The 17,028-nt window shown below is 51.7% G+C and overlaps 9 protein-coding genes across 9 annotated transcripts; 6 read left to right on the forward strand and 3 right to left on the reverse strand.

The window, feature by feature from the left end:
- Positions 1-119: 119 nt before the first annotated feature.
- On the forward strand, positions 120-1,679 carry BD324DRAFT_683192 (26S proteasome subunit RPN7-domain-containing protein). Its single transcript, XM_022019176.1, has 6 exons — positions 120-285; positions 337-527; positions 583-728; positions 771-990; positions 1,033-1,459; positions 1,515-1,679. The coding sequence occupies exons 1-6, from the start codon at positions 156-158 to the stop codon at positions 1,544-1,546; spliced, it is 1,146 nt and encodes a 381-aa protein (XP_021868995.1). The 5' UTR covers positions 120-155; the 3' UTR covers positions 1,547-1,679.
- A 105-nt stretch (positions 1,680-1,784) lies between these two features.
- On the forward strand, positions 1,785-4,057 carry BD324DRAFT_132209 (metalloenzyme). Its single transcript, XM_022011991.1, has 11 exons — positions 1,785-1,923; positions 1,979-1,988; positions 2,080-2,247; positions 2,302-2,360; positions 2,411-2,902; positions 2,943-3,052; positions 3,094-3,220; positions 3,273-3,487; positions 3,537-3,720; positions 3,765-3,884; positions 3,936-4,057. The coding sequence occupies exons 1-11, from the start codon at positions 1,857-1,859 to the stop codon at positions 3,968-3,970; spliced, it is 1,587 nt and encodes a 528-aa protein (XP_021868996.1). The 5' UTR covers positions 1,785-1,856; the 3' UTR covers positions 3,971-4,057.
- On the forward strand, positions 3,765-5,960 carry BD324DRAFT_634847 (glycosyl transferase family 4-domain-containing protein). Its single transcript, XM_022016762.1, has 6 exons — positions 3,765-4,468; positions 4,520-4,655; positions 4,699-4,933; positions 4,984-5,293; positions 5,350-5,538; positions 5,584-5,960. Exons 1-6 carry the CDS (start codon positions 4,158-4,160, stop codon positions 5,942-5,944), a joined length of 1,542 nt encoding a protein of 513 aa, XP_021868997.1. The 5' UTR covers positions 3,765-4,157; the 3' UTR covers positions 5,945-5,960.
- BD324DRAFT_634849 (hypothetical protein) lies at positions 5,961-7,197 on the reverse strand. The gene is made up of 5 exons (XM_022016763.1): positions 6,903-7,197; positions 6,513-6,845; positions 6,430-6,466; positions 6,284-6,382; positions 5,961-6,237 (listed from the first exon to the last, which is right to left on the reverse strand). Exons 1-5 carry the CDS (start codon positions 7,185-7,187, stop codon positions 5,999-6,001), a joined length of 993 nt encoding a protein of 330 aa, XP_021868998.1. The 5' UTR covers positions 7,188-7,197; the 3' UTR covers positions 5,961-5,998.
- Positions 7,198-7,513: 316 nt separating this feature from the next.
- On the forward strand, positions 7,514-9,628 carry BD324DRAFT_583214 (hypothetical protein; the record flags this gene model as incomplete). Its single annotated transcript, XM_022013605.1, has 5 exons — positions 7,514-8,198; positions 8,247-8,802; positions 8,855-9,146; positions 9,195-9,492; positions 9,552-9,628. 5 exons carry the CDS (start codon positions 7,514-7,516, stop codon positions 9,626-9,628), a joined length of 1,908 nt encoding a protein of 635 aa, XP_021868999.1.
- Positions 9,629-9,916: 288 nt separating this feature from the next.
- Positions 9,917-11,749, forward strand: BD324DRAFT_643279 (hypothetical protein; the record flags this gene model as incomplete). Its single annotated transcript, XM_022017535.1, has 8 exons — positions 9,917-9,989; positions 10,296-10,411; positions 10,455-10,508; positions 10,573-11,146; positions 11,199-11,263; positions 11,313-11,549; positions 11,597-11,644; positions 11,690-11,749. 8 exons carry the CDS (start codon positions 9,917-9,919, stop codon positions 11,747-11,749), a joined length of 1,227 nt encoding a protein of 408 aa, XP_021869000.1.
- A 13-nt stretch (positions 11,750-11,762) lies between these two features.
- BD324DRAFT_634853 (hypothetical protein) lies at positions 11,763-12,872 on the reverse strand. The gene is made up of 4 exons (XM_022016764.1): positions 12,589-12,872; positions 12,405-12,534; positions 12,164-12,353; positions 11,763-12,119 (listed from the first exon to the last, which is right to left on the reverse strand). Exons 1-4 carry the CDS (start codon positions 12,864-12,866, stop codon positions 11,818-11,820), a joined length of 900 nt encoding a protein of 299 aa, XP_021869001.1. The 5' UTR covers positions 12,867-12,872; the 3' UTR covers positions 11,763-11,817.
- Positions 12,873-12,979: 107 nt separating this feature from the next.
- BD324DRAFT_634855 (rab-GTPase-TBC domain-domain-containing protein) lies at positions 12,980-15,894 on the forward strand. The gene is made up of 9 exons (XM_022016765.1): positions 12,980-14,359; positions 14,410-14,610; positions 14,647-14,710; positions 14,746-14,966; positions 15,007-15,297; positions 15,351-15,470; positions 15,515-15,544; positions 15,584-15,676; positions 15,726-15,894. Exons 1-9 carry the CDS (start codon positions 13,143-13,145, stop codon positions 15,793-15,795), a joined length of 2,307 nt encoding a protein of 768 aa, XP_021869002.1. The 5' UTR covers positions 12,980-13,142; the 3' UTR covers positions 15,796-15,894.
- On the reverse strand, positions 15,702-17,013 carry BD324DRAFT_132466 (transcription initiation factor IID, 31kD subunit-domain-containing protein). The gene is made up of 4 exons (XM_022011992.1): positions 16,711-17,013; positions 16,535-16,648; positions 16,327-16,472; positions 15,702-16,275 (listed from the first exon to the last, which is right to left on the reverse strand). The coding sequence occupies exons 1-4, from the start codon at positions 16,730-16,732 to the stop codon at positions 15,922-15,924; spliced, it is 636 nt and encodes a 211-aa protein (XP_021869003.1). The 5' UTR covers positions 16,733-17,013; the 3' UTR covers positions 15,702-15,921.
- Between the last annotated feature and the right edge of the window lie 15 nt (positions 17,014-17,028).

Consider the following 17,028-nt stretch of genomic DNA (forward strand, 5'->3'; position numbering starts at 1 on the left):
GGGGGGCGATCAATGACAACCTCGTTTTTCATTGCCACGTGGTGACATTATTCAGTCCTCCTCGTTAGCAGCTCGCGCGTCGTTCAGCGAGGTGGTATCGAGCAAAGAATGACTGATCATCGATCTATCTGGCTGTTCTCCTCGAACCACTCAGCATGGCAGACGAGCACGTCCCACTACCATATCCAAACCTGAAAGTTGCCCAATGGCATTATCAGGTGACATCGGTTCCCAGGCTGAAGGATGAGGCGAGCTCTTCCTTCTGGAAAGCCGTCGAGGCAGATGGTGCGTTGAAGCAGAGGACCTACACGCACGTTCACTGACTGGCTTGTGCAGAAATGGCTCCCTATCTGACTTATGTCGAGAGCTCAAATAGCTCATTGATATCGTCCCTGAGTGAGAAGAACAAAGCCGAGCTGGATCGTTTGGACCAGAAATTGAAGGAAGCGGAGGAGAACCAGGGAGACAGTGAGATTTCAGAGTTCTTGAGGTCGAGAGCGATGTATCTCTGCCGCATAGGCGACAAGGTGAGATTTCTGGTCTGCCCATCAAGAATGATATCGCTGAATGTCCACGTCGCAGGAGAGAGCGATCCCAGCGTTGGAAAAGGCCTTGGAGAAGACCGCTGGTCTCGGTGCAAGGATCGATCTGGTCTTGGCCATGATCCGTATGGGTCTATTCTACTCCGACAGCGACCTCGTCACCGCGAACATTACACGGGCTACAGAGTGAGTCTCAAGTTCTCGTTCATGGTGTGCTAACGGATGCAGTCTCATTGACTCGGGGGGCGATTGGGACAGGAGGAATCGACTGAAGGTGTACAGGGCACTCTATCACCTGTCGATCCGAGATTTTAAAGAGGCCGCAGAACTCTTGACAGATACACTGTCGACCTTCACCGCAACCGAGTTGATGGAGTACGACGATTTCGTGGCTTTGACAGTCCTTGCGTCTGGCGTAGGATGTGACAGGAAAGGGATCAAGACAAAGGTGAGGGAGTCCGACCGAATACTTGTGTGCTGACCAACGCAGATCCTAGCTAGCTCTGAGGTTAACGGTGCCATGGCGACCATCACTCAACTCTTCACGATGACTGATTCTCTCTACAAATCAAACTACACCCAGTTCTTCCTCGCTCTCGCCGAAGTCGAGCAACATTACCTCATTCCCAACGTCTTCCTTGCTCCTCATGCTCGATACTATGTTCGAGAAATGCGTATCAAGGCATACGCCCAATTGCTCGAGTCGTACCAGTCCCTCACGATGGAGAGGATATGTCGATCGTTCGGTGTCAGTGAGACTTTTATGGACAGAGATCTCTCAAGATTTATCGCAAATGGCCGGTTGAATTGTACCATTGACAAGGTCAGCGGAGTGATCCAGACGAATAAGCTGGGAACACAAAACAAGACGGCGTTGTATGAGCAGGTCATCAAGCAGGGCGATGTCTTATTGAGTGGTAAGTCTGATCACCAACGTGAAATACACGCACTGAGCATGATGTTTGACTGCAGATGTGCAAAAGTTACATCGCGTTGTTGGATAAATTAGCCCATACTGCGTGGCTTTAGGCAGAGGTGGACGGTTGACAACCATTTGCATGTGCATGAACGTCATCATGGAAGCAAGCTCGCCTTTCTTTGAGCTGTCATAATGGCACAGAGCATAGTGACGAGGAGTCATGAAGATGACATCGACGCAAATCTGTGTGGTATTATCGTCCATTCTGCTGCTTGCTGCAAGTAGCTTTCCCACGGTGTCTTGACGTGATTTCTGGAAAGCATTCAAGCTACATCATCGTTGGCTGCTGTGACGGTGGTTCTTCACATAAGCCATTCATTTCATTTGTCCTCACCATGGCAACTCGTTCAGCTACCTCACCCGACCCAAGAGATGAGAAGAAGCAGAAGACTGGCGGAAAAGGTGAGCCGAACGATGAAGCTCAATGCAGCTTGCTCATTTAATCCCACAGCTAAAGTCTGCCTCATGTGAGCCAACCCATCATTTTCACTGAAGGACCCTCTGAGCTGATGCCACGTCTCCTATCTTCCTCCCTCCGTATGGTGAGCTCATTCACAGTGTTCACGATGGCTGGGGTCTATCCGACAACGAGAAGGGCAACGCTATTTTCCATGCCGACACTACCCACATGGATGCTATTAGGGACAAGCACAACTTCACAGAGCTCGAAGCACATGGACTTGCCGTAGGACTTAAGGAGGGGCTGATGGGAAACTCCGAGGTCGGGTGGGTCGAAGAATCATCCTCTAGCGAGGGGACATGCTGAGCCCAGTCATTCAGACATCTCAATATTGGGGCTGGACGGATTGTCTGGCAAGACATCGTCAAGATTGATCAGTGTCAGTTTCCATATCGCAGCTTGGATGTCAATGCTGATAGCTCTATTCAGCGATCAAGAAGAACGAATTCGAAAAGCAGAAAGCTATCGTCGACTGTATGGAACGGGCCAAGTCTAACGGTTCCCGGTTACATCTTTTAGGCCTTGTCTCGGACGGTGGAGTTCACTCTCACATCCAACACTTGTTCGCCCTGCTTCGTGCCGCCAAGGATTCGGGTATTGAACATGTGTACATCCACTGCTTTGGAGATGGACGTGATACCGATCCAAAATCCGCTACCAAATACTTGAAACAACTCCAGGATTACATCAAAGAGATTGGTGTTGGCGAAATCAGTGACATCACCGGAAGATATTATGCCATGGACCGAGACAAGCGTTGGGACCGTGTCACTATAGCGTATGAGGGTCTCGTTGAGGGCAAAGGAGACAAATGCTCTGCTGAAGATCTCATAAAGAAGGTCGAGGAGAACTACTCTAATAACGTAACGGACGAGTTCTTGAAACCCATCATCTGCGGATCAGAGGATTCCCGAGTCAAGAGTGAGCGGAGCGATGGGCCTTTTGCTGATGCATGATTCAGAGGGCGACACTTTGTTCATGTTCAACTATCGGTCAGATCGTATGCGAGAGCTTACATCGATATTTGGTCTGGATGACAAGCCGGTCGATGTGAAGGTCCCAGAGGATCTCGTGAGTGTGCGCGGTAGTCTCCGTCACTGAGCTTTCTCCAGTCCATCACCACGATGTCCAAATACAATCCCGAATGGACGTTCCCAGTGGCTTTCCCTCCCGCCAGTATGGCCAACGTCCTGGCGGAGTGGGTTGCAAAGCAGGGCCTGAAACAGTGCCACATCGCCGGTACGTTCCTGCAGCACTGAATCTACGAAGACACTCACCATCATGGTTGCAGAAACCGAAAAGTACGCCCACGTCACCTTCTTTTTCAACGGTGGGGTTGAGAAGCAATTCGACAAGGAGGATCGACATATGATTCCTTCCCCCAAGGTTGCAACATACGACAAACAACCCGAGATGAGCGTACAGGCTGTGGCCGACAAAGTCGCCGAAGTGGTCAAGAAGGGAGACTACGACTTTGTCATGTGTAACTTTGCCCCTCCCGATATGGTGAGGTCCATTCGAGAATTTTCCGGAAATTTGGTTGACGTTGGAACAGGTCGGACACACTGGTGTGTACGATGCCGCCGTCCAGGCTATCGGTGCCACGGACAAGGCTGTTAAGACCGTATATGACGCTTGTGAAGAGGCTGGCTATGTCCTCGCTATCACTGCCGATCACGGAAACGCGGAACAAATGCTTGACCCTGAAACCGGCACCCCCTTTACTGCTCACACCACCAGTGAGTTACTGCATGGGACGTCTTGACGCTGAAAAATGTCATAGACCACGTACCCTTCATCTTGACCGGCGAAAAGGGCTCTCTTGAGGTGTCCTCGGAGCAGGGCGCACTAGCCGACGTAGCACCTACCATCCTTGCCATTCTCGGTGTCAAGCAACCAGAAGGTGGGTCCGCATGATGGGATCATACCGTCGCTGACCAGCGTCGCACCACAGAGATGACTGGAAGATCGTTGCTGGTGTCGAAGTAGCCAACACTGGCATTCAAGTAGAGTCTGTACTGCCTACAAAAAAAATCTAGTCCTATGCACACAGTCTATAGATCCAAAAGTCTCGTTGCACGTGGGAGAAGCCAAAAAACCCATCCGGGACCTCCACGTCTTGAGTCCACTTTTTGAGCATCAGCGGAGCTGGATCTACCAAGTTTGCCCTACGACCATGAAAGAGGAGTCGGCGACATGGGGGCATGCGCCGCCCAAACTGATGACAATGGCCATGCTGCCCATCGCGGTGACGCTCATCGCCCATCCGCTCTTGCCCCTGCTGTTGCCAGACAACATTCTCAATCTTTTACCAGATCTTCCTCCACAACCCACTTTCCCTGCTCTCCAAGCCAGCATCGGCTTCTCATTCCTCTCCTTTCTTGGAATAGTCTGGACTGTACCCTCCATCGCTCAGCCTTTCGCCGACAAAGGCCTTAGGGGTAGAGATCTATGCAAGCCCGGAGGGAGGGAGAGTGGACCATGGGTGTGAGTGGTACTGAAAAATTGGGTCAGGCGTGAGACTCATACACCCTGCAGACCGGAATGCATGGGTCTTCCGCTGGCTTGCTGGTACATTGCCTTGATGATGCTTTTCATCCCTTTTCCATTCTCTCACATGTTTACTCCTCGCAAAGGTGAAGAAGTGGGTAGAGAGACGTTCCCACAAGCAGAGGTAGGCCTTATTTGAAGGAAGCCAAAATGACCTTTGGCCTCAGCTCTCGCTGTATCTCTCGTCCCTGTTGTCGCTTTTTACTGCGACACTCCTCGGTTTCTTAGACGACCTGTTTGACATACGTTGGCGGCACAAATTACCTATACCGCTGATTGCCTCGGTGCCGATGCTGTTGGTGTATTATTCCGAAGGTGGATTGACCTCGGTCGTTCTTCCCCGGATCGCGGACAAATGGCTGTCAGCAGCTGGGCTTCACGTCGGAAGAGTCGTCAATCTCGGTCGGTCTCCACTCCTGCCCAGCAGCGCAATGTCACTGATGCATCACCAGGCCCTCTGTACTACCTCTACCTGATCCTTGTGCCTACATTTACCACTAATGCCATCAACATCTTGGCTGGAATCAACGGCGTTGAAGCCATCCAAGCCCTTGTCATCGCAGCTTCCATCCTCCTGAATGATCTGCTCTTCCTGCCCATATGGCCACGGTCATTCCTCATAGCCCTTGGTGGAGTGGGCAACCCGCATGAGGGGAGATTGCTGCATTGGGCCGCAGGTGAAGTCGTCAAGCGCCATCTCATGAGCTCCTATTTCATGATGCCGCTCGTCGGGGGCATCTTGGGATTCTTGTGGCACAACTGGTAAGTATCTCGTACGCATGGCGTGATCCGATGCAACACTCATGTAAGCCACGCAGGTACCCTGCTCGAGCATTTCCTGGCGACACCTTCTGCTATTTCACTGGCATGGCTTTCTCCGCAGTGGCTATTCAAGGCCATTTCTCCAAGACACTCATCCTCTTCTTTATCCCTCAGATCTTCAACTTCATTCTATCGTGCCCTCAGATCTTCCACATCGTTCCATGTCCTCGCCATAGATTGCCAAAGTGAGCCCTGACATCTCAGTCTTTCCAAACTAATGATCCTGGTAGGTATTCTGAGGCGACAGATACGTTGAGTCCAAGTGTTGCAGAGTTCACAAAGCCTTTAACCTGGCCTGCGATTATCATACTGCGCATATTCGAGGCTCTACGGCTGGTTCGCTTGACTAGAGAGGTCGAACATGCTGCATACAACGGCAAAGGCTCCACAAAGCAGGTCAGTACTCGCTCAGGGCGGATCATATCCTGCACCAACATGACGATCCTCAACTTTCTGCTCGTCAATTTTGGACCGATGCGAGAAAGCAGTCTCTGCACCCTACTTGGGGCGATACAAGTCGGTGGGAGCCTCGTCGCTTTTGGTGTAAGATATGGCATGGCATCTTGGGTGTATGGTGGTGACCGAAGGTAATCATAGAATCATGCAATGTCTCATCGATGTGATTGTGAGCAGAGGAGAACCTCTTTAACGTTCAAATCTCATGCTGTACCCGCCTCCTTCTTGCTGATCAAACTTGAAGTTGTCTGTACTCAGGCCAAAGTTGCCCAACAGGCTGTTGCCTAAATCCTTCAGTTTGGATAGCATCTCGTCCTTCTCCTTCTCCTGCTGAACCTTGATTCTGTCCCCGAGACCGGCGACCTTTTGACGATACAAAGAAGCCTGGGAGCTTTGCGTGCCGACGATTTTGATGAGCATCTCATAATCTGATACGGCGTCAGCAAGCTGACATTCACTGAACGCCGGACTGACCCGTCTGAGCTGATGAAAGCGAGCTCCAAGAGGCTATGCGTTCATTCGCTGCAGCGCGTCGCTGGAGGGCTTTGACATATAGAGAGTCCACCTCGAGTGCTGAGTGACTGTCAGAACCACGTCCGGGCGCGGGCCCGCCGACTCGCCTGCTGTACATGCTGCGACTGCCTCCTTGTCATCGTTCTATAAGACTTCGTCAGGACAAGTCCACCAGATAGGATGGACCCACCTTGGCTATGTAGCAGGCACCTAGGTTTCCCCAGCAGGCTTTTGTACAGTCCTTCAGCTCAATTTCCAAGGCTTTCCGTTGCTCGGCTTCGGGGGTGGTCTTTTCAGACTCTTGGATCGCTTCTGCCTCCTCGTCTGTGATCTCCTGAATCCCACTTCCACTGGAGGTTGGTAAAGGTGTTCGAGACGTTGTCAGGTCTGAGGATTTGTCAACAGCGGGCAGACAATCTAGAGCCTGTTTGTAGTAGGATATGGCATTATCGAGATCCGGCGGTTTAGCTTGAAAGCAGGTGTTCCCCTTCGTCTTGAAATCGACGGCTTTCGAGATCAGAGCCTGGGATGGGATGTCAGTCAGGAGAACGACATACGTAAGGACAGCATCGTGACTCGCCTCGAGCTCGCCATTGGAGAAGAGACGGGTAGTAACGCCTTCCATAGCCACAGACTCTTCGGCATCCTCCCAGACTTCCTCTTCATCCTCGCTCACGTCGCTGGGATTCCCATGCTGGGCATCTTCCGGCGCTTCAGGTGTGGCAGGTCGATGCCGAGATTTCGAGCTCTCTCCCAACTTCTCGTCTGAGCTTGGGAACCCAGGCCCAGTTGCCCAGCTTGGAACTTTGAAAGCCTCAGCTTTGATGTTCCCCAGCGATTCGAACTGATCCTTGTCATTGGTCATGGTGCTTTCCAGGTGATAACAAACGATAGATCAGTGAATCTCATGAACCCATATTGGGTGCCACGTGGTAGCCCGTTTTTCCTCGGGGATTGAATGTCGCGAGGAATTCTTCACATCTTCTTCTCATCGCTCTCTCTCTTTCACGTCCTGATCTCCAGCTGGTGTTAGGCAGCTTTGCACGACAGCTTTGGAGGCATCTAAGAGTCAACAGAGACTAGCTGCTCTCAGTGTATATCTGCACTGCGCCTGGTCGCCTGTTTGACACACATTCCGCCATGTCAGTCTACCATAAAGTCACCAACCATCGCGCATGGAAGAATCTCTCCATGCGCGCCAGAGTTGCGACTCTCGCCGCCGCCGCTCTAGGACTCTTCCTCCTCCTCCAACTGGTCAGTCCACACTCCAACCAGATCTTCTCGCACACGCAAAGATGGACGACTGCTTCGTCCTCGATGATCCGATCCAAATTCCTCCGGGCTAAAGCTAGAGCTCCTCGTCCCCCGATTCACCATCCTATTCCTGATCTGATGGAAGAAGCGAGGACGAAATACATCGAAAAGATCAACCGTCAATCTGCTACCGTCGAAGACGCTGTCAAGGAATATCGCAGACGATACAACAAGAACCCTCCCAAGGGTTTTGACAAATGGTATCAATTTGCAAAGGACCACGACGCAGTCATTTTTGATGAATACGATCAGCTTGACCGAGATCTCAAACCTTTCTGGCTTTTCTCCGGTGCGGAGCTGCGAAGACGGTGCATCCAAGTCGGATTCCTGCCGTCGGTCGATCTTGTCCGAATCGAGAACGGAACCACGCGCACAATCGATGTGAGCAAGGGCTTTGATGATGCGGAAGTAGGAGCTCGTGCAAAGGGTTTCCGAGTCATGCTAGAAAAGTTCCAGCGCGAACTGCCAGACATGGACTTCCCTATCAACGAAAAGGCAGAGGGTCGTATCCTGGTACCGTGGGAGGAAAACCAATACTCCAATCTCACGGCGGATTCTTCTGGTGAGGTACCGTTTAGCGTCCATGATGAGGTTGCTGATCCCCTTGCAGGTGGCATCGAATCGGTCCTCGGTGGAGAATTCATTCCTGATTGGAGGGGTGATGGTAACGTCTGGGAGGCTTACCGACGAACATGCGATCCATCATCCCAGGCGAGACGGCTATTCGGATCTCTTCGTGCGAAACTGAAGGAAGGTCAGAAACCAATTTCTCGCTTGGCAGACGCCGGTGTCACTGCTGGACCAAAGGGCGACGAATTCATCTTCGCGGAGGATGTGGACGACAAGTACGATTTCTGCGATCATCCCTGGGCCCACTACAACCAGGGACATTTCTTCTCCGATTGGCGAACCATTCACGCCCTGTATCCCATGTTCTCGCCCGCCAAAGGTGTTGGCTATTCAGATATTCTGATCCCCAGTCACTACTACTTTTCTTCAACAAAGAGATATACCTATGGTTGGGACCCAGTCAATATGAAGATCCACGATGTGGACGACATGGAGACAGACTGGGATGATAAGTCGACCGATATTTTCTGGCGAGGAGCTACCACTGGAGGAGGAAGTAGTCCTCCTGGATTCCTGGCGCAATATCAAAGGCACAGGTGAGCACATTGTGGGCAAGTGCGAGATGTTTTGTTGATCGTCTATGTAAAGATTGATCAAGATGACCTCTGACATGAGCGATGCTGAGAAGACTGTTGTCTTTGCCGACCCGCCGGGTAGCACCAACTTCATTTCCGCCTCGATCCCTATCGCAGAATTGAACGCCGACATGATGGACGTCGCTTTCACCAAGGCTGTCGGATGTACTCAATATCCAGGAGGTTGTGATGGGATGCGAAAAGATCACCGTTTTGCGGACGCCGTACCGTTGGGAGAGAATTGGAGGCACAAATACCTCATTGATATCGATGGTATGGGTTACTCTGCGCGTCTATTTGCCCTGGTAGGTGCTGTCAATTGCAAATGCTCACATTGCTGACCCTCGCATCAGCTCAAGTCGGAAAGTGCCGTCCTCAAGTCAACCGTCTACACCGAGTTCTGTTCCGAATGGCTGCAGCCCTGGCTGCACTACATTCCCGTTACCCAACTTTACAATGAGATCTACAACATTTTCGCGTTCTTCTCAGGACCTACCAGATCCATGATCGAGGCCGCCAACGCCACCCGGGGCACCTATCAGTCCGCCGGACTCCTATCTGGCCACCTTGACGGCGATGCAGAACTCAGGAAAATAGCCAGTGCCGGTCGTGAATGGATGTTCAGTGTTGGAAGAAAGATTGACATGGAAAGTGAGTCAGAGTTGCAAACCAAGTCTTTGAAGTTGGAGAATTGACGCCCCCGCTCCCAGTCTACGTGTACCGACTTTGTATCGAATGGGCGAGACTGGTTGCGGATGATCGAGAGGCAATGACCTATGGCAATTAGGACCAGATCTGAGGGGTATCGAGGGTCTTTCCGAGTGTCTGGACACAGTTCTTAGAGACTATGCATGAATCTGTCCTGTTCTCATTTCCTTGGTGCAAGTGGACGCGATTTATTTTTCCATTTTTCCATTTTGACCTTTTACTGCTACTCTGCACTCATTCACTACTAGACAGATGTCAGTCTGGTTTTGTCAGGATGGTCAACACAGGCAGTGAGTAGCGACCTGATGGCGGAGGATAGTCTGATGAATCGCTTGCTCTGCAGTCCAGCCAATCCTCATCTCGAGCGATGACGAGTCCGGGTCTGACCCAGGAATATCCTTCATTGGACCCAGTCGACCAAGGAATGTTATTACTGGAAAGTGAGTCATCGAATTCCGAGACCAGCCTATCCTACAGACTAATATGCTTTAAGACGACCCTTGGATGCCGTCCTTGTCGAGACTGATTCAGATTCAGACGATGATCGTATTCCAGATCTGCATGAGGCCCTGGCCATCAGACCACCTGTCATCAGCACTGTAAGTGACATTTAGGCGACTTCTGCTGAAACACTCAGGTTACCGCTCGCAGCAATTCTCTGATTAAAGTAGGAAGATCGAAGAGTCTGTCAAAGACAGAAGAGAGAGTGCGAAAGAAGAAGGATTCTTTGACAAATGCTGCTCCAGCCGCCGGTGCCCGTGAGGATCCTTGGGAATCTAGCCAAGCACTGTGTCGACAGGAACGCGAAGAGCAGAGGCGAAGGGAGAAGGAGGCGAAGCAGCTCGAGAAAGATAGATCCAAGGTGAGTTCCGGGCTCGTGAGTCATCTAAACCCCCATTTTTTAGGCGGAGAAAGAGGCACAACGCTCGTTTCAGAAGAAGGTTGCAGAAGTCAACCGAGTGAGTCTATGAACTCCTCAGAATTGGAAGGCTAATTCTTGTGACTCAGCTTCGAACGTCAAAGAATGACGCTGTCAGAGAGATTGAAGTCCACTTTTCGGCCGATCTCGAGACTCCTTCGTCGCTGATTGCTGGAGCTCTTCCGGAGATCAAGACGAGACTCGACGACAATCTATGCAAATGGTTCTTTGACAGTAGAGAAGACTCGCCACATCCAGGCCTCATTAGATTCCGCAGACATGTCAGAGCTCGCTGGGACAATACGACGAAGCGATTCTACCCCTTGGATCAACCCAGATGGGAATGGGACAAATCTGTGCTGGTTCTATCCTCAGCAGATGACCTCGTCGATATGATCTCTCAAGGCGGTGACTATCTGAATACCTGGATGGCGGATCTTCGGATGATTGCCGGTCTCTCAGCAGACACCCAAATTATATTGATCATCAAAGGCCTGGAGAAGTACTATAGCAAGACCAAAACACTGGCCAATCGCGAGTACACAGCTGCTGCTCGTGCTGGACTCCAGCCGGGGTCTATCAGCACACAAAACGCGACAATAACGCGGATTGAAAGAGATGCAGTCGTGGCTGCTCTGCTTGAACTACAGTTCGCGGAGAAAGCCTATATCGTGAAGGGTCAGTCCATGGCAGCGAAAGAGAATCATTGCTTCGCTGACTACCTGCGTAGTTGAGAAGACAGAGGACATCGAGGATTGGATCTGGAATCTGGCAGCCGACATTGCCGTTCGACCAGTGAGTTTTACTTTGGATCGTTACCTCAAGCCAGACTAACCCTCATTAGTACAAGCTGTTATCCAAATCTCATCTCTCATTCGCACCACCGGAGCATCTTCGCAAGGCGACAAACTCGACCGATGCCCTTGAGCTCATGCTTCAAGAGGTCTTGGGAATTACCCCGTCTGCCGCCTCAGGAATCGCCGCGAAGTATCCCACTTTCGCGGAGCTCATGACAGCCTTTGAACGTGCAGAGGCACGCGGAGGATTGGCTAAGGCCGAAGCGTTGTTAGCAGACTGCGAGGTGAGCTTGATAGATCATTTGGTCGAAATGTGTCTGAAGCAACGCAGATCAAGAATCTGAGGAATGGCACAGCAAGTGGTCGCAAATTGAACAAGGTGGGTCAGCAATCTATCTAGACAAGCGCTGACAGGACCATCAAGGCACTCGCAAAGAAAGTGTACCAGGCCTTCCGGGGAGAAGATAGCCTCGCATTGGCATAAATTCCAAAGTCATTGTACATTTCGTCAATGTAGCGATTATAATCATAAGTCTCGTACCGCGTACCCTTTCAAGTCTTGGACTTCCTAGGCTTCCCAGATTCGGCCTTGTTCGTCTTGGCTTTCTTGCTTCTTTTTGGAGACGACATGACCACATCTGCATCGGCTGTTTCCGTGACCTGCTCCACGTCCTGCGTGGATCGAGTGCCGGGGGTGTTGAATCCGTATGCCTGATTGCGAAACTTGAAGAGATGCGTGGGCTGCTCCCGCTTAGTGCGAGAGGGTATCGGTCGCACGACTCGTTCGGACGCACTCGCTGCGCCACTCGACTCATCCGGTACCAGGATCAGGTGATGAGAGATCGGTAAGGGAGCTGTGGGATGATCAGACGTGGAAGAGGATGTCTATGGGACTCACCGACAAACAGATGATTTTCCCTGGTTGCGTCAGGTACCATCAAACGCATGCCTCCAGCCATTTCGATACCGTCTGCATCCGCAGCATGGAGCTGATATGTCCCGTGTTTGGTGGACAGAGAGCCCTTTGGTTTCGAGCTAGACTTTCTTGGACCCGTAACGTTGAGGGCAGACAATCGAGATGGTTTCAACTGGTAGAGCAGTCAGTCTAAGGGCGGCGAGCTTGAATGGAAACGACGCACATCTGCAGGAACCCTGATGGTCCAAAGCTGGAGCTTTGAATTTCGACGCATCTGGTCAAAGTCGAATGTGGTTTGGGAGAGAGAGGCATCTATTTGGACAGCTTTCATTCCCGGCGGAGGTTGATATCTCCTGAGGAACGGTTGGTCACTGCAGATTTTTTCCGAGAGTTGCAGCCATACTTACCTCAAACGAGGTGCCTCCTCTCTCCTATCGCCATCCCCGCTCCTGCGATCTCTTCGTTTCGGTGTCACTCCTTCGATGTCGTCCATGGAGTCTACGGATGACCCATTCTCCGCATCCCGCTCATCAACCTTTCCTTGTCCATCTGACTCTCCTTCGTCCGAGGACTCTATGGTCTCCTTAGACAGATATTCTTGGCTTGTTAAAGGGTCCGCAGCCCTCCTCTTGCTCGAGCTCGCTTCATTGCTTCGTGCTACCATGCTGATTTTAGCTGAGTTCATCTAGTGGACACACTTTGAAATTTTGCTCCAAGAACCCAAAGTGATCTACAGCATCCTACACCTTACGTAATGTCACACAATGACAGCTCGCGCGGGGTAGCTGTGATTCGCGCGTCCTTATATATATTACAACAGAAGATCATATGGTATAAGAGCAGTCTTGAAGTGCTCTCGATCATCACGAAGCTGTCCTTCATACCATAAGGTAACCCTCTATTTGTGCAATCGGGACTGGCCTCTGTCACCGATCTCGTGTAGTCCTCTTGAGGTCTAACCATGTCAACTGAAGAAGATCAACATTCCAAATCTCCATCGGACGAGAACTTGGCTGCGGCGGAAGAGCTAGAGCTCACCGATGAGCCTCTAGACGATGTGGAGGATGTGACGAGCCGCAATGTGACGATCAGTCCTGCCAAGAAGCAGTTGGAGACCGGCCTCCCTACCAGTCAGTCGCCTAGCAAGTCGCCTTCCACGTCTCCAGGTAAAGTCAAAGCTGCCGCTGCAATGTTCGAAAAGGGATCAAGTTCACTCGATCGCCCAAAGCCGGCTTCGTCGGGGTCTTTCCGCTCCATTCCCGCGTCATCATCCAAGACCAGTCTTGTACCTTCCTCTTCTCCCCCCACCCGAACTCAGTCCAGGACGCCATCCATCACTTCCCCCTCCGCAACACATCTCGACTTACCCGCTTCGACGAAAGACGTGGAGATCACGGGCGAACCTAGCACACCGACCCAGGTGCCGAAAGCTGGTACGAACGAAGCATTCTCAGAGATCTCACTCTCCGCGACTACTCCACGGAATGCCACTGCAGCAGACAAAGCGGAAGCCAGAAGCTACGCTTTGGCGCCGATGCCGGCAGCGAGCAGTCCACGAGAGAGCGACGTGCCGTTACCAGAGACATCTAAAGCACAAAAGCCCAAAGCCTCCTTCTTCACTTCTGCATTGGGCCTTGCGTCATCTGTATCGGCCGCTTCAGCCTCGACGAGCGGGATCGAGTCCCCAAAGCCCACTAGGTCAACATCATCGACATCCAACGGCTCTGGATGGAGATCCACCGTGTCAAACATCCTAGGCTCAAGGACTACGACCACACCATCTCCCAATCCTCCTGTCGTCGACGCTACATCCCCAATCAGCTCGCAGACCACAATCAGAAGCCCAGTGAGCGCCGCGCTGAGGAGCACATCCACTGGCTTCATTGTAAATCGCATGGACTCTCCAGTGGCATCTCGAGACCGTCGCATCAGTCGACAGGACGGAGGTGAAGATAAACTCAGGGCGGGCTTCGAGAGAGTCAGGGGGGAGATGGAGGATGCCGCTCGAGAGATGCGAAAAGAGCAGCATCACGCGGAAGAGGATGACATCCGTCAATCTTCGTCCAACGTTGATTGGATCTTCTGGGGAGCGGTGGTTCAAGACTATGAGGAGGTTGCGCGTGAGAGACCTCGCGAGCTGTCCCGCGCCATACAGCAAGGCATTCCTCCGGTCATCCGGTGCGTCATGCCTGCACGCTGAGCTATTGATGAGCTGACTAACCTCCCAGCGGAGCTATTTGGCAGCTCATGTCCTCATCCAAATCTACCCCGCTAGAGGAGACGTACAAGGCGTTGCTCAAGCAGACATCATCTCACGAGAAAGCCATCGCGAAAGACATTAATCGCACTTTCCCGAATCACAAATTTTTCCAAGAAGCCGGAGGGGTGGGCCAGGAGAGCTTGTTCATGGTTGTCAAGGCCTTCAGCCTGTGAGCGTTACGATGATGCGCGTCTTATAGCCACAGATATGACGAGGATGTGGGCTATACACAGGGCCTAGCATTTATTGTGGCGGCATTGCTTTTGAATGTGGGTCCATTCTGGCGGCCCCGCTGACAAGCAAGATGCCAGACGAGGAGGCGTTCTGTGTCCTGGTCCGTCTGATGGACTCATATAACCTCAGATCATTGTTCCTCGCCGACATGCCAGGCTTGCAACTGCGACTGTTCCAATTTGATCGATTGGTGGAAGAATTGTTGCCCTTGGTCCATACACACTTTATCAAGAAGGGAGTCAAGAGCAGCATGTTCGCGTCGCAGTGGTTCATGACCCTATTCTCTTACAGGTGTGTGCCTAGGTTTGCACGTGTCTCTAAATCTTCGCAGGTTTCCCCTCTCTTTGGTATATCGAGTGCTGGATATAGTCTTTGCCGAAGGCATAGAAGCCATCTTCCGATTCTCGCTCGCCCTGTTACACCAATCTCAAGATAAGATTGTCAACTTGGAGTTTGAGCAGATCCTCCAGTTCCTGCAGACTGATTTATTCGAGATATACCGTCGAAAACCGGACGAAGCGGACACCAAGGAATCTGACAATGACGGCAAGGGTGCAGCGGACGACGAAGAAGGAGATTGGCGGGCCAATGGCTTTGTCAGGGACGCGTACGAGATGAAGATGTAAGAACCTGGAGGAAGCCGAATCGCGGGATCTCTTATCAGCCGTCTCTTAGCACACCCTTCATGCTCGACTCTTACGAAGCCGAATATGACGACATGTGTCGAGCGCAGAACAAGCACGCTCTGGAATTGGACCAACTGCGGAACGCGAACAGAAGTCTCAGTACACAGGTGTAAGCAAGACCGCCGGTTGGTCACCATGGCTGACTTAGCATAGCAAACAACTCGAGGCGTCATTAGCAGCTATGTGAGTACATCCGAGTGTACGATGCCTGACTCCTATCAGCAATCAGGAACACGTCGAATTGGTGCGCCAATTAGTGATGAGCAAGATAGACAAGGAAGAGACCGAGAACGAGCTCGTCCGGTATAAAATGCTGTGGGTCGATCACAATTTCGTCCCCTCGAACGATACTGAAGTAAACTAGCTATGCGGAGCTCGCACATGCTCAGCAAGATGCTCTGTCGACTCACAGTCGACTATCAGGTCCAAGCTGACGAATTTTCTACACCTACTCGGAGTGACCGGGAAGGATGATGGTCGGCAACGGCGTTATCTGACAATGGTCCGGGGGACCTCAGCATACTATACAACAACATTTGCATGATAGATCATCCGCATTGTCATTCGTCATAGTCTTCTTCTACCTGTCTGCTCTGAGCGGGAGCCTGATCTGAGACGCCGACTTCCTCCATGTCGTCGTCCCCGTCATCTGGATCAGCTTCCGGATTGGCCGATGCCCTTTCCCCGTTGACACCATCTTCCGTCTTGACTGCATCTTCCTCCTGATCTTCACTGTCACTGCTGTCATCGTCTCCTTCATCCTCCGACTCCAGTGTCAACTCTTCGTTCGGGACGATATTGAAATCTACCTCTCCGAGTCGCTGATGAGGTGGGGGTAGACGCAACACGTCGAATGTTTCTGGAAGTATAGGAAGCGGCTGCGAATTCAAATCATGCGCCAGACTGGCCAGATACTGCGCGGTGATGTCAGCTGCTTCAAGTGAAAAGCTGGGGACGACGCTTACATCTCGGGGTGGTGGTTCGAAGAATTCGTAACGTTTACGAAATTGAATGGCTAGCTCTACATCCTCCTTTTCTATGCGGGATGGTCCAGCACGTCCAGCATGATCAGCCAAGGATTGAGCCGACTGCAAGACATCTGCTGTGTAGCCTGAGATTTGATCGGTCGTTGTCAGCACACAGCATACAATGACATGACACGGCTCAGTTGACATCCATTCTGCTCACGATGGGCAAAGTCCAGCATCTGGTGTATGACCCGCTCGTCGGCATCCTCGATTCCTTTTGAAGCCAATATGAGAGATATCAAACGACCATCTCGTGGGACTAGATGAAGTATGTCAGGTGGAAGCTCTACCGACGCCATCCACATCCGTAAAATCACTCACCTGGTCGTGTATCGCTCGTCATCGTCTATGTGTCCCAGCGTCGCTCACAACAGAAGGGACAGAAGATGGGATGCTCGCTCGGCTTTCGTTGACAGCTGCTGGCCAAATGCCTCCACGCCTCGCCGGCTCTGCCCACGTGGTCTGATATGGTAATGCCTCAATCGAGCGAGGCATTAGCATGCATTAGCCAACAACCGCTCAAAAATATGCAATCTTCCAACCATTCACATGGCGTCGACCAGGCGATTGTCAAGGTCGGTAGTTGAGGAGGGCAACAGCAGGGGAGGGCTGGGGGGCGGGGGGTGGGGGGGGGGGGGG

This window comes from Kockovaella imperatae, assembly GCF_002102565.1.
Source record: "Kockovaella imperatae strain NRRL Y-17943 chromosome Unknown BD324scaffold_13, whole genome shotgun sequence".
Lineage (NCBI taxonomy): Eukaryota > Fungi > Basidiomycota > Tremellomycetes > Tremellales > Cuniculitremaceae > Kockovaella > Kockovaella imperatae.